The 12736-nt window shown below is 35.7% G+C and overlaps 2 protein-coding genes across 2 annotated transcripts in view; one reads left to right on the top strand and one right to left on the bottom strand.

The window, feature by feature from the left end:
- The window catches only part of LOC107700068 (KN motif and ankyrin repeat domain-containing protein 1-like), a 62630-nt gene extending 58314 nt beyond the window's left edge, over positions 1 to 4316 (bottom strand). Inside the window, exon 1 of the mRNA XM_016501577.1 lies at positions 4209 to 4316. Within this exon, the coding sequence (XP_016357063.1) occupies positions 4209 to 4297 (89 nt within the window). The 5' untranslated portion in view covers positions 4298 to 4316. The remainder of the gene's footprint in view (positions 1 to 4208) is intronic.
- A 2393-nt stretch (positions 4317 to 6709) lies between these two features.
- Positions 6710 to 12055, top strand: LOC107700071 (fructose-1,6-bisphosphatase 1-like). Its single transcript, XM_016501583.1, has 7 exons — positions 6710 to 7043; positions 7967 to 8129; positions 9421 to 9513; positions 9619 to 9759; positions 10083 to 10220; positions 10413 to 10532; positions 11385 to 12055. The coding sequence occupies exons 1-7, from the start codon at positions 6874 to 6876 to the stop codon at positions 11571 to 11573; spliced, it is 1014 nt and encodes a 337-aa protein (XP_016357069.1). The 5' UTR covers positions 6710 to 6873; the 3' UTR covers positions 11574 to 12055.
- The last annotated feature ends 681 nt before the right edge of the window (positions 12056 to 12736 follow it).

The following is a 12736-nucleotide window of genomic DNA, read 5'->3' as shown; positions in this document are numbered from 1 at the left end:
TAGTATAAACTTTGCTAAAGTGATTGTTTTGAACAAGTATTAACTTAGACATTATTTAAAAAAAAACATTATTTTATCTGAAGTATTTGTATAAATACCGTGTGCCTTTTACCCCATGCTGGTGAGCGTTTCCCCCTATATTTATACGATATTGATACACAATAAACAAGCAGAAAATAGTATAAACTTTGCTAAAGTGATTGTTTTGAACAAGTATTAACTTAGACATTATTTAAAAAAAAACATTATTTTATCTGAAGTATTTGTATAAATACCGTGTGCCTTTTACCCCATGCTGCCTCTTGCCACCTCATACATTTATACGATTTTTAAACAAAAACAACTTGAATGATTTATTTTCACACAAAATCTGTTGCTCCATTAATGTTCAATACTATGTATATATTTTTTCTGCAATTTATACATTTATTTATATATATATATCATTATTGTGATGGGGGCCCTGCAGTAAGTCATAGCCCCGGGGCCCAGTGCGGTCTTAATGCAGCCCTGAATGCATCCAATAAATGATATTTGAATGGGGAAAGGGCTCTCTTGTTTCAGATACACCAAACAAAGGTTTAATTTCTGACAGTGATATTTGTAGGTCGCTGACAATCCATTTCACTGGAGCATAATGTCTTTGTGAGACTCTTTTACAGACTGTACATGGCAATGATGCAGAATGAGCATGCCAACATAGCACACACAATGCACGTTATATTTCAGTGTTTCTGAAGGCCTTCTGTTGGAGCTTAATTTAAAAACTGCACTAAAAATAAATAAATAATGAAAAAATGCTACAAGCTTTTTAATTGGTTAACTGCAAGTATTTAATACATGTACCATTACAGTAAAATAATTGATTTTTGCAAACAAAAAAATAGGAGGGAGTCACCTTATAATTTACACTGAAAATAATTAACAGGACTTTTTGATCCTTTTTAAGTTATTTTTTTTTTCTTATTTGCATTAGGCTGTTCTGTCTTACATTTAAAGTTGTTTAGTGAATGTTTACCCAATTACTTCAGTATCACGTGAGATACCCTGATGGATTTTTGTCTTTGTATGATGCTGTACACTGTCTAGTCTTTGCCACGGTTTATTGATGTACCTGTATTATTATGATGGTTTTCAGTATATTTTAAGGTACAAAGCAGATTTTGGTACTACAATGCATATGCCTGGATAATGACTTCCCATATGATATGACATGATGATATATTCAGTAGTGAAAAAACATTAAATGGCTGTTCAATGTCTCAAACCACCAGCTTTAGGATATCAGTCATTTACACTGAGGTTATCATGAAAATCAGTAAATACTTCCTGAAATCTGCACAGGAAGAGCGACCATAATAATTACGTCCTGTGGACTGTAGCTACATCAGAAGAGTTTCGAAATTTGCTCGACCTTATGTATACAGGGCAATTTATTTTTGGGAGAGTGGGGAGTAACATTCATTTAACCTACACTGTAAAAAATGGAACAAGCTATTTACTTAAAAAAAATTATGGTAACAATATTACACATAATATTTTTGAGTATTTTTGCCAGGCTTGATTTTTTAATGGAATCAGTTCTTCTGGGAAAGACGGGCACAGTCAGTGTATGGGAGCTGAATGCGCAGCGACATGGGCTGGACGATTTGAATGACCAGATCAGTTAATGCCAAAGAGAGCAAAATGGAGCAACAGAGACGATCATGCACTGTAAAAAAATGGTAAGAGCTATCTACTGAAAAAAAATGATGGTAACAATATTACACGTAATATTTTTGAGTAGTTTTTAAGGCTTGATTTTTTTTATGGAATCTACCTGAATAAATCATGTGAAATCTCCTAAATTAATTAATCTATGACACAATGAATTTAATATAATTAGTGAAATGTGCTCATTTATTTGAAGTTGATTCGCAAAAGTCTGTGATTTTGAGTGAGGTCTGTTTGTATCTGACCGAGTTATTTTGTACATTTAAAAGACTGTATACAGCCAAACAGCTCAAGTAGGAAAATACTTGAGAAATACTGGAAAGTACTGCAGTAGCACAAGCAAAGCTACTGCTCATTGAACAAGGCTTAATGCCTTAGAGGAGTAGTATCCATAACCATAAGCTCTACTCTTCTGCACAATGGTAAGGATTGTACTGTGCAATGGAAACTTCAATGTAACAGAAACTCTTTCAAATGTCAAACATAACTGAACATTAAACATTAATAGATGTTTCCCTTCACTCAAAAACACATAAAATAGCATTTAATTTCAAAATGTACTCTCCATATCCAGCCAAATGCAAAGCATTCTGGGAACTAACAATCACCTCTAAAATAAAACTGCAAAATTGAGCTAATTCTCTTAAAATAAATAGGTAGCCTTCTTTCCTTAATTTTTTTTTTAGTTTAATCAGTTCCAAACACATCTCTTGGTTTTATTAGTAAAAAGTCCTCAATATTTTCTATACAACACTGAATCACAATTTCTTTAATGAAATATACACAATATTTTTAATTATCACCTTCATTTTTTTAATGAAAATTACAAGACCCATGATTCATTTTTTACAGTGTAATAGAAATGAGCTACATGGGTTAAAAAAGGCATACACTTTAACACATGACCACTGTATCATAACATGACTGAGGTGTCAGAGATGTGTAAATCAAAATTATTTTTACAAAACTAATTTTTAATATAAACTTATTGCACAAATTGTCAAATGTCTGTTTTCTATTAGTGTAACACAACCCATCTTGCAGTGTTAACGCCAGCACTCTTTGTACTTGACATTCATTTTGCAGTTTAGGGATGAGTTGTAGATATTTAAACTACTTTAATTTGTAGCAGACACATATTCTAACAAACAGTATATCAAAGTTTGAGACACAAAAACACCGAGCTACAGACCTTGAAACAACTGTGTTAGATCACTGCTCTCCCCTACAGGTAGCCTATTAGTTATAGTTTAGAGAACTAAACCTACCCTGGACCATGTAGCAAACAACGTAGGCTACATTACACACTTACAAACGGATAAAACAATTTTAACACACTGTGTAGTGGGAAAATTGAAGAACGCATGCTTCAAGACACAAATACTTTACAAGAAACTCTATTTACATCAAGAATATCGAACAGGTGTGACAAAACACGGGATCATAAAACATCGGATAACTGAGTAGTCTCAACCAGTGTTGGGGAAAGTTACTTTTAAAAGTAATGCATCCGGTCCTTGATTCTGATTGGCTGAGCCATATTCGAAGCTGTTGTAAATTACTTTACAAAGTAACATACACCTTTGTTTACATTTGTATGTTGCTCGGCAACCACTTTGTTGGAACCACAACTGATTCTGAGGAGCTACATTGTTTGGTGGAAGAATACTGTTTTTATTAATATCATTACACTTTATTTGGTGAAACCTTGCTACGTATATGGAATAACCGTTTTATAAAAGCAATAATGGGATTAAATACATAAAGGATATTTGTGTTGTTTAACATTTAATTATTGCAGGTTTGCGTCATATTCTGAGTTGCATTATTTTTATTCGTTTTGAGGAATACTGAATTTTTTGTGAGTGATTAATGCATATTCATATTTATTTTAGAACTACAGTAACATCTGATTTCTCTCAACATGGGGACAGGAGAGCTGTCAATCAATAAATTGGGAAAAAAGTAACTTGCGTTACTTATTTGAAAAAGTAACTCAGATATTCTCTTGTAAATTAAAAAGTAATGCGTTACTTTACTAGTTACTTGAAAAAAAGTAATCTGATTACGTAACTCGCGTTACTTGTAATGCGTTACCCCCAACACTGGTCTCAACACACAACATCTGAAGAAAAATATTTTGCCCACAAAGATCTGACCCTGTTAACCATTAAAGTTATACTGTATCTGATCTCTTATCTTTCAACAAGTAACAAGAGTCGCGCGACCAATGCACCACAGTCCTCCGCCGCCTTTATTCCTACGTTACTTCTGCAGCTCAGATTCAGAGTTTCGTACATCGTTGTCAGGATTAATTTATTTTCTCATTTATTTAATCTGAGACTAAATTACCCAGTTTAACATTTCCCACAGAAAGACAAGCGTTTGCAGACCCGTTGTAGCTGGGTCGGTTTTCGCGCGCTCCCTGAAGTGAGCGATAAAGTCTAGTTTATAAACATGCGGCCAGCGGTTTTTAAAACGGAAGAATTAATTACCTTTTTTCCAAGGAAGTTTGTTTATACGTCCCTCTCCCGTGCCTGCGCTCCCTTTGTACAAGTCCCGGCGAAGCGTCCTCTTCGCTCATGCGCACAAGAGCAGCACAAATCGCGCTGAACTCGACGCGAGGCACAATACATGTTCCCTGACGTGAGAGCGTGACGTACAAATAACTAAGTACACAAAGGCAGGTGCTCCTCTTACTGCTTAGGCTGCTATATCAGCAGGGCCACTGAAGGTCAGCCACGTGTTATATGTTTCAATAAAATGATTAGAATGGTTTATATTTTAAGTTGAATTGTTTATTCTATAGCTGGGATCTACAGATCTCTTCTGGGGCATTTTCACCTTTTTCTCAAGTCATGCTAGCAATAGGCTATGTGAACTTTGCAAAGTTGTGACTTTTATGTTGGTTTTACTAAATGTTGAGCCTTTAATTGGATTCAAAACTTTCAGTTGAATGTTCTCACTTCTGCTCCTATTAATTAATACTGTGTTGCACTTATTTTGGGAATTTAAATGATCGTAATGGGTGGCTGAACAAGATAGGCCTACAGTCGTGAAATACAGTCGTGGTCAAAAGTTAACATGCACCTTGCAGAATCTGTAAAATGTTAATAATTTGTATTATTAATAATTATTAATAATTTTAACAAAATAAGGGATCATAACATTGCTTGTTATTATTGTTTTTTTTTTAATCTAGCCTGACTGCTCTCCTGAATAAGTGCTTTCACATAAGACAATTTCATAGCTGAATTTATGAAATGCCCTATTCAAAATTGACATAATATAGGCTTGATTCTTAATACTATGTGGTGTCATTACCTGGATCACCTTTTGTTTTTTGTTTTTGTTTTGCTTTTTTGTGATGTGGCTGTATTGGAGGGTTGAGGTGGGATGTTTGGCTTCATGTAGGCCATTAACATTTTATACCGTATGAGAGAATTTCTGAAATTATTCAAAAGTCTAACAGCATTTTGGATGCTTCAAACAACAGCCATGAGTCATTTCGGTAACACTTTACAAAAAGGTTTCATTAGTTAACATTAGTTAACTACTTTAGTTAACGAACTAAGAATGAGTAATGATTCTACAGCATTTATTCATCTTAGCTCATATTAATTTCAACATTTACTAATGCATTATTAAAATCAAAAGTTGTGTTTGTTAACATTAATGCACTGTGAACTAACAATGAACAACTGTATTTTAACTAACTAACTAACGTCAACAAAGACTAATAAATACTGTAATAAATGAATTGTTCATTGATTATGTTAGTTAATACATTAAATAATGTTGACAAATGACACCTTATTGTAAAGCAGGGGTGCCCAAACTCGGTCCTGGAGGGCCAGTGTCCTGCAGAGTTTAGCTCCAACTTGCCTCAACACACCTGCTACAAAGTGTCTAGTATGTCTAGTAAGAGATTAGTTGGTTCAGGTGTGTTTAATTGGGGTTGGAGCTAACCTCTGCAGGACACCGGCCCTCCAGGACCGAGCTTGGGCACCCCTGTTGTAAAGTGTTACTGTTATTTCTTGAATAGAGGTAATTCTGAAGCTTGCTCTTTATACATTTTAAATGAGCAAATAACATGTAATTGTAATTATTTAAAGTTTATGAGAACTTTATGAGAACAAAGTTTATGCTGAAATAGGATCATGACAATGCTTCTCAGAATGCAGAACACTTAATCAGTACTGACCTCTAGTGGTTACATTAGGTAGTTCAGTATGGAGCCACAATACAAAAAAAGCATAAATTCATGAAGTACATAGAAGTCCCATCTGAAAAAGCTATCCTTGCCAAACACTCTGCCATCACTGCATCTTTCTCATTATATAGACAAATGCTGAATATTCACTGCTTAAATATTTTTTGCAATGAAAATTCCCTATAGCAATGTAGCTCTAAAGGTAAATTGCATATGGCCTTCCACTGTGCAGTGCTGCTGCCTACTTTTCATACTGTCTGTATCAGAGAAATGTCTGAAGTATATCTTAGTAAATGTTCAATCTCTTGCATACACGAGTAATGTATGCAAGTAGGCTATGTATGTGTTGGGGGAACCACTCTATTTGTGTGTTGGCCTTTATTTTAAAAAAGACGTAAAAGTGCCTAAAGCCTCTCTAAAACTAGCCAACAAACCAGCCTGTCTAGTAGCCTATGGGAGACAAGCTAAAACCAACAAACAAGGCAGTGTGAAGACTGTACTTGAAGTTAGTTGACAAAACTGTGGAAAATCATGCACTTTTTAGACCACTCAAACTCAAAAATTTGGACAGAAATCTTGCAGGTGCGATTAAACGGGTTAACAGAAATGTCTCCATTCACCCTAAAACTGCTTCTACTCGTTGTGTAGAGTAGTAGTAACCTCAGCTCCTCACTTAGTCAGCCCTATGATCATGATGACACACCACAGGCCAGGCATGAGGGGGCTTTCATCCACACCCTCGTTTCCACAATGCAACATTGTTTTGAAGCTTCCACGCAGTCAGTCACACTGTGCACTTCTCATTGGTTTAGCTCTCCATACACCCCTTTCCGCAGTATTTCCGCCTTCATATTTTTGTTTCCGCGAGAGAATGAGTTGTACGAATTAGGCATATTTTATACAACAGCGAGATTTTTACATCAGCAAGAACCTTGAAATCTGCAGTCATGTCAGACCGGGGTTCTTTCGACACTAATGTTGTGACTTTGACGAGATTTCTGCTTGAACAGGGCAGAAAAGCCAAAGGCACGGGCGAGCTGACAACACTCCTGAACGCGATGTGCACGGCTGTAAAGGCCATCTCGAGCGCTGTCAGGAAAGCAGGTATCGCGCACCTGTGAGTATGCACAGTCGATTGGGACTCCAGAAAGTTTGGGATGCAAAACATTAGCTGCAAAACTAATCTGTTTGTTTTATTTTAAAACAATAAACGTGTCAAACAAATGTCCAGGTCCAAAATAATTTATCAATAAAGAAATATTTATTTATTTATTTATTTATTTATTTCATGATAAAAAGTGTATATCATTGGTGCATTTATTGTCATTTTATTGCAAATAGTTTTTTATTCAAAAAAAATAATGTATAACTGCATTGTTTTACTGTAATAAAAATTATGTATTACAGCAATGAGAATCCTCATTGAAAATAATGGCAATAAATAAAACATCAGGATGCATATGATCATGAGAATTAGGCAAAATACGCTAAATTGTCCTGAAAATAATGTCACAATGCATCATATGGGTTCTCAAGTAAGTTTCTTTTCTTTCTACAAAAATATATTTTTTTCTTTTTTTGAGTGAAATATGATCTTGACATTTGCTTGCCAGGTTTAACAATCTACCTTAGTGTTTCTTATATAAATGTACCTAATTTTAATGAAAAATGTGGCTTTCTTGTACAGTTACTCATTTACTCATTTTGCTAGATCATATTGTTTTTGAAACTGAATCATGTTGACATAATGGTGTTGGGAAATGCCAGTAGTAAAAAAAAAAAAAAAAAAGAAATACTAATAATAATATTTTTTAAAAAGTTGGTACTTCTATGGCCTTTAAATTAAATGAAGCCTTTTATATCACAAGTTTGTTAATTATTCAGTATATCCAGGTTATTTATGCAAACAGTGCTGTTGTACAGTAAGTGTGATATTGCTTTATTAATTTGATGAACAAGCATTGAGAAACAATAAAGTGAAAGAATCTATTCCGTCCCTGTGATATGATTTAACGCATGACTTTGGAAAATGTCTGGCAGGTATGGCATTGCTGGAAGTACCAATGTGACAGGTGACCAGGTTAAGAAGCTGGACATCCTTACCAATGACCTCGTCATAAACATGATCAAATCCTCATTCACCTCATGTGTACTGGTCACTGAGGAACATGAAAACGCAATCATTGTGGAGCCAGATAGACGGGTAAGAACTGCATGAGTTAGGCATTATACATGCTACTTTAAGTGTTTAATTACTCCAAACCATTTAATCAAGATACATATTGTTTAAAGTGTTTGCCAAAACTCAGCCAGTGAGTTTACATTAACTTTGATTCCAAGAATGGAAAAGTGTGTGTTTCCAGATAGACTTGCCTTCCCTGTGCAGAGCATGGAGAGCTAGTCATGTGACTCCAACTGATTTCAGCAGCTGAGATTAGATCTTAATTTGTACATATAGTGAAATTCAGAACTTTGTCTGCATTGTTGGCCAGAAATCCATCCTGAATCTAATCTGACATCTAAGGAAAGGACGATGAGAGACATGTGCTAAGATGTAATAGGGTTCCCATTGTCAGAGAAAACCTGGATATCCAGGACATTTTAAAAAGGCCTTTTCCAGTCTTGGATATTACACAGAAGTTAGTAAAAACTTAAAAAGTAATGGAAATTTAATTTTGAATATAAATGTTTTTAGCTCTCCGCTCTAGAAAATGTCTTCTATAAAATAATTAAAAACAAATCCTTATCCAGTAATCATAAATAACTGAAAAAGCCTTGGAAATATATTAGTCAAAAGCTTTGGGAACCCTCAATGACTTAAAATCAGACATAAGCTAGGCATAAATATATATTGTTTTAAGGATGAGTGAAGATTGAATTAGGAGTTGAGTGTAGGAAAGTTTTGGAAAGGTCAAATATCCTAATTTCTGTCATGACAACTCTCGGAGGGATTGGCATGGTAATGTGCATGACAATGTTAATGTATTTGGTCTTGGCAGAATAGATCTGCTACGCTGCTGCTGCTGCGGCAGAGCAAGTACCGAGACTTACTACTGCCAATACATCCACAACATGCTGCTGTGAGCATGTAAGAAATATTGCTGCTGCAAATATAACATACATGAAATAACCCCCATATAGCATACATAAATCACCTCGTAGCAGATCTATACAGGTGGAGCTGGGGAAGGTGGTGGGTTTCTGAAGCAAGCTGCAACTGCTATGGCAAGCCCTAGTCATATATTTGTATGTTGAGCAGCGAGCTCATTGGCTACCGATACAGGAGAGAACCAATAAGCTGTGCCATGTGATAATGATGTCATTAGGTCAGATTGAGTTAGACCTATCGGACTGCGCCATCTAGAGTTTCATGCCAGAACTCTGTATATAATAGAGCAACATCATCATTAATCATTAAATGACTGTTATGAAAGTCAAGATGCACCACTACTTTAGTAATGTTTAATTAACAAAGCTTCTACCATGTCTTCAAGGGTAAATACGTGGTTTGCTTTGACCCTCTTGATGGTTCATCCAATATTGACTGTCTTGCTTCAATTGGGACCATCTTTGCCATCTACAGGAAGGTATGAATGCATATTTTTAATAGATTTGCAGGTATACAGCCATGACAGTCCATGTGGTTTCCATCCTAGTACGTGAACACACTTTAATGATTGCTCTGTTCAAAGTGCACAGACAGCGACCCATCTGAGAAGGATGCCCTGCAACCTGGCAGAAACATAGTGGCTGCTGGATATGCACTATATGGCAGTGCCACCATGATTGTCCTCTCCACTGGTCAGGGAGTCAACTGCTTCATGTTAGATCCAGTGAGTCAGTTTTACTCTACATAACTTGCACAGTTATCAATTGTGGGATCATTTAGCAGTGAATCATTCGGTACAGTTTATTCAGTCAACACAAAGCAAACTAAGAATATCATTTTGTGTAGTAAATCATTTGTAGCTTGAAATGATATGATTCATAAAGCTAGGAGGAATAGTTTGAAACAGCATAGTAGTTTAATTTTTTTAATGACTCCCGACTTGCCCAAATTTAAGAAGTATGTTACTGTAAATGTGTCTTCTTCTTCTTCTTCTTCTAAATAAGCCATGCATTCATTAATTTATTGTGTTATTTATTGTAACATCAGGCTATTGGCGAGTTCATTCTGGTTGACAGAGATGTGAAGATTAAGAAGAAAGGCAAGATCTACAGTCTGAATGAAGGTTATGCCCTTTACTTTGATCCTGCTGTCACAGAGTACCTGCAGAAGAAAAAGTTTCCGGAGGTTCAGTATGCAATTAAATAAACTTTTTCCACTTAAAACTAATCAAATCATTATAAAAGCTGAACAAACGCACACATTTCAAATAGACCTCAATCACATTTGCATAATCAAATGCATGGTACATCAGAAAAATAAATATTAATAATATTATAATATCCAGCTACTAGAGTATGACTATTAAAATGTGTTCAGGATGGCAGTGCACCCTATGGAGCCCGTTATGTAGGCTCAATGGTGGCAGATGTGCATCGGACGCTTGTTTACGGAGGAATCTTCCTTTACCCTGCAAATGTGAAGAGCCCCAAAGGAAAGGTACTTCATCTAAACACTGTTTACATTCACATGACTTTGCGTATATGAATGCCAATAAATGGAGTGTTAATGGACAGCATAACAACTAACAGCCTGTCCTAAAAGTTTATTATTATTATTTTCACATAATGCTTGATAAAAGTCTTATTCAGCAGCCCAAAGAAGTATTTGGACACTTAAAAATGTCTGAATGCATTAGATAAATAAATGGTGGCACCTGCTAACGAATGCTAGACCAGAATTAACTTCACTTTTCTGAGCCATTTTGCAATTGGTTTTAACTAACTGGTTCCAAGGAATTCTTCTCAAGTAGCCACAGAATTATAACCACAGGTGTAGTTTGTCACATGATCCACTATGTTTGACTATACAGTAAGTAGTGTATTGTTTAATTAATTTAATAACGTTCATATATTCACTTAAAAGAGTCCATAATGTTTTAGGGACACTGTACTATTCAAAGAAATACATGAATGAAGTGAAGACATGAAAAGTATATATATATATATGACCTTGGCTCCAGTTCTTTTGTTTGGTGTCACATCTACAGGTGTGTCAATGTTTACTCCCTCTTATCCAGAAGACCTGAGCTGAAAACGGATCTGTTACAGTTACATTGTAGATATTTGTGTAATAACAGTTGTGCCATGCTATCATTTCACAATATCATAATTCAAATACCTTGGTGAGAAAGCTTTTAACTTTATACTCAAAAAATGTGTGACTTGATCGTCACATGCACAAAAAGGCCTGTAGAGGGAGCTGTAGCGCCCTAACTAAATGTTCTTGAGTAAATATGGGAGGAGGCTGGTAGAGAGTTGTAAAACTTCGTCTGTGTTCTTCCCTCTTCAGCTCAGACTGCTCTATGAGTGCAACCCCATGGCCTTCATCATGGCGCAGGCCGGAGGGATGGCCACCACAGGGACCACCAACATCCTGGACATCCAGCCCGAGAGCCTCCATCAGCGTGTACCTGTGGTGATGGGTTCCCCTGATGATGTCCGAGAGTACATCTCCATCTTTCAGAAACATCATAAATGAAGAGCAATAGTCAGAATGTACAACTAAGACTCAAAGAATCATGAAGATATATAAACTTGACACTCCAAAATAAGATACCAAAGTATATTCTTACTTTCAGAATACCTCAATATCAAATCACTACCCCTAAAACCAAATGTTTTTATACACTGTATGCCTCCATGAAGAAATATAAGAAGAATTTTTGAGGACAGTGATTTTTTTTATTTTTATTTAAACTTGACATCAGTAAAGTAGAACATTTAGTTGAGGCTGTTTTTAGAGAAACACACTGTTTTCCACATTAGATCGTTTCCCTGAGTGTTATCGGCTGCTGAAATTGTTGTTGGCCAAAAAGACAGAAGCAAGTTCATGGCAGCAATGAGGATGATTCGAATTAAAGTTGATCTTGTTTCTGTCTGTACAGACAGACCAAATAATCACTTGTGCCTTATTGCACCCTATTGAGGGAAGCTGTGAATAAAGTTCTTGACAAAACCAGAGCCTTTCTGAGATATGTTTGTGCTCTGTTAACAACTCATACATTATGTAGATGTTTTGATTTATGATTTATAATGTCCAAACACTAAACATTACAACTTCTGAATTTCTTTACAGTGTGCACATTTCAGTAAGCCTCTGAGAACACAGCACTTGTGAATGAAAAATGCTACGTTTCCTTCATCATACAGTAATATTTTCCTATATAACCAGAGATTTTAATACAGGACATACTGTACAACAAGTTCAAGCAACCAAATGAAGAGCAGATGACCTTTTCTGTAAAGGCCAGTAGAGCCCTGCTGACATTTGAGACACATTTTGGGGTGTTGCTGTACATGACCTTGGTCAAAATATGTGCATGCATATCGGTTTATAAATTATACTCTCATTTAAAAAAAATCTTATGATAATTATTTGTAGCATAGTACAGTAGAAACATGCTATGCTCAGTTTGAGTATAGAAATAATCAGAGAAATGCTTCCCTGTGTTCAGTGAGCTCTCCTCTATTGGAGTCCTCTGCTTTTCTTCTGTGAGTGAAATGTTGTCTGGAAGTTTCTGATCCTAATAAGTTTATTATTTTGGGCTCTGTAGCAGAGGAGGCACTCACATTTAAGGCAATAAGAGCAAGAGGCAATAGATTGAGTGCTTGTTTGGAAACACATCGGCCAACCTGTCAAAT

Source organism: Sinocyclocheilus anshuiensis, unplaced genomic scaffold (assembly GCF_001515605.1).
Source record: "Sinocyclocheilus anshuiensis isolate Anshui unplaced genomic scaffold, SAMN03320099.WGS_v1.1 scaffold983, whole genome shotgun sequence".
Classification (NCBI taxonomy): domain Eukaryota; kingdom Metazoa; phylum Chordata; class Actinopteri; order Cypriniformes; family Cyprinidae; genus Sinocyclocheilus; species Sinocyclocheilus anshuiensis.
This window is presented reverse-complemented; position numbering and strand designations above follow the sequence as displayed.

What these genes read in the sequence shown, in the direction of transcription:
- LOC107700071 (XM_016501583.1), top strand. Translation starts at nt 6,874, where the DNA reads ATGTCAGACCGGGGTTCTTTCGACACTAATGTTGTGACTTTGACGAGA. An exon ending in TTGTGGAGCCAGATAGACGG is followed by an intron (nt 8,130 to 9,420) that starts GTAAGAACTGCA and finishes CATGTCTTCAAG; the next exon opens with GGTAAATACGTGGTTTGCTT. An exon ending in AGAAGAAAAAGTTTCCGGAG is followed by an intron (nt 10,221 to 10,412) that starts GTTCAGTATGCA and finishes AAATGTGTTCAG; the next exon opens with GATGGCAGTGCACCCTATGG.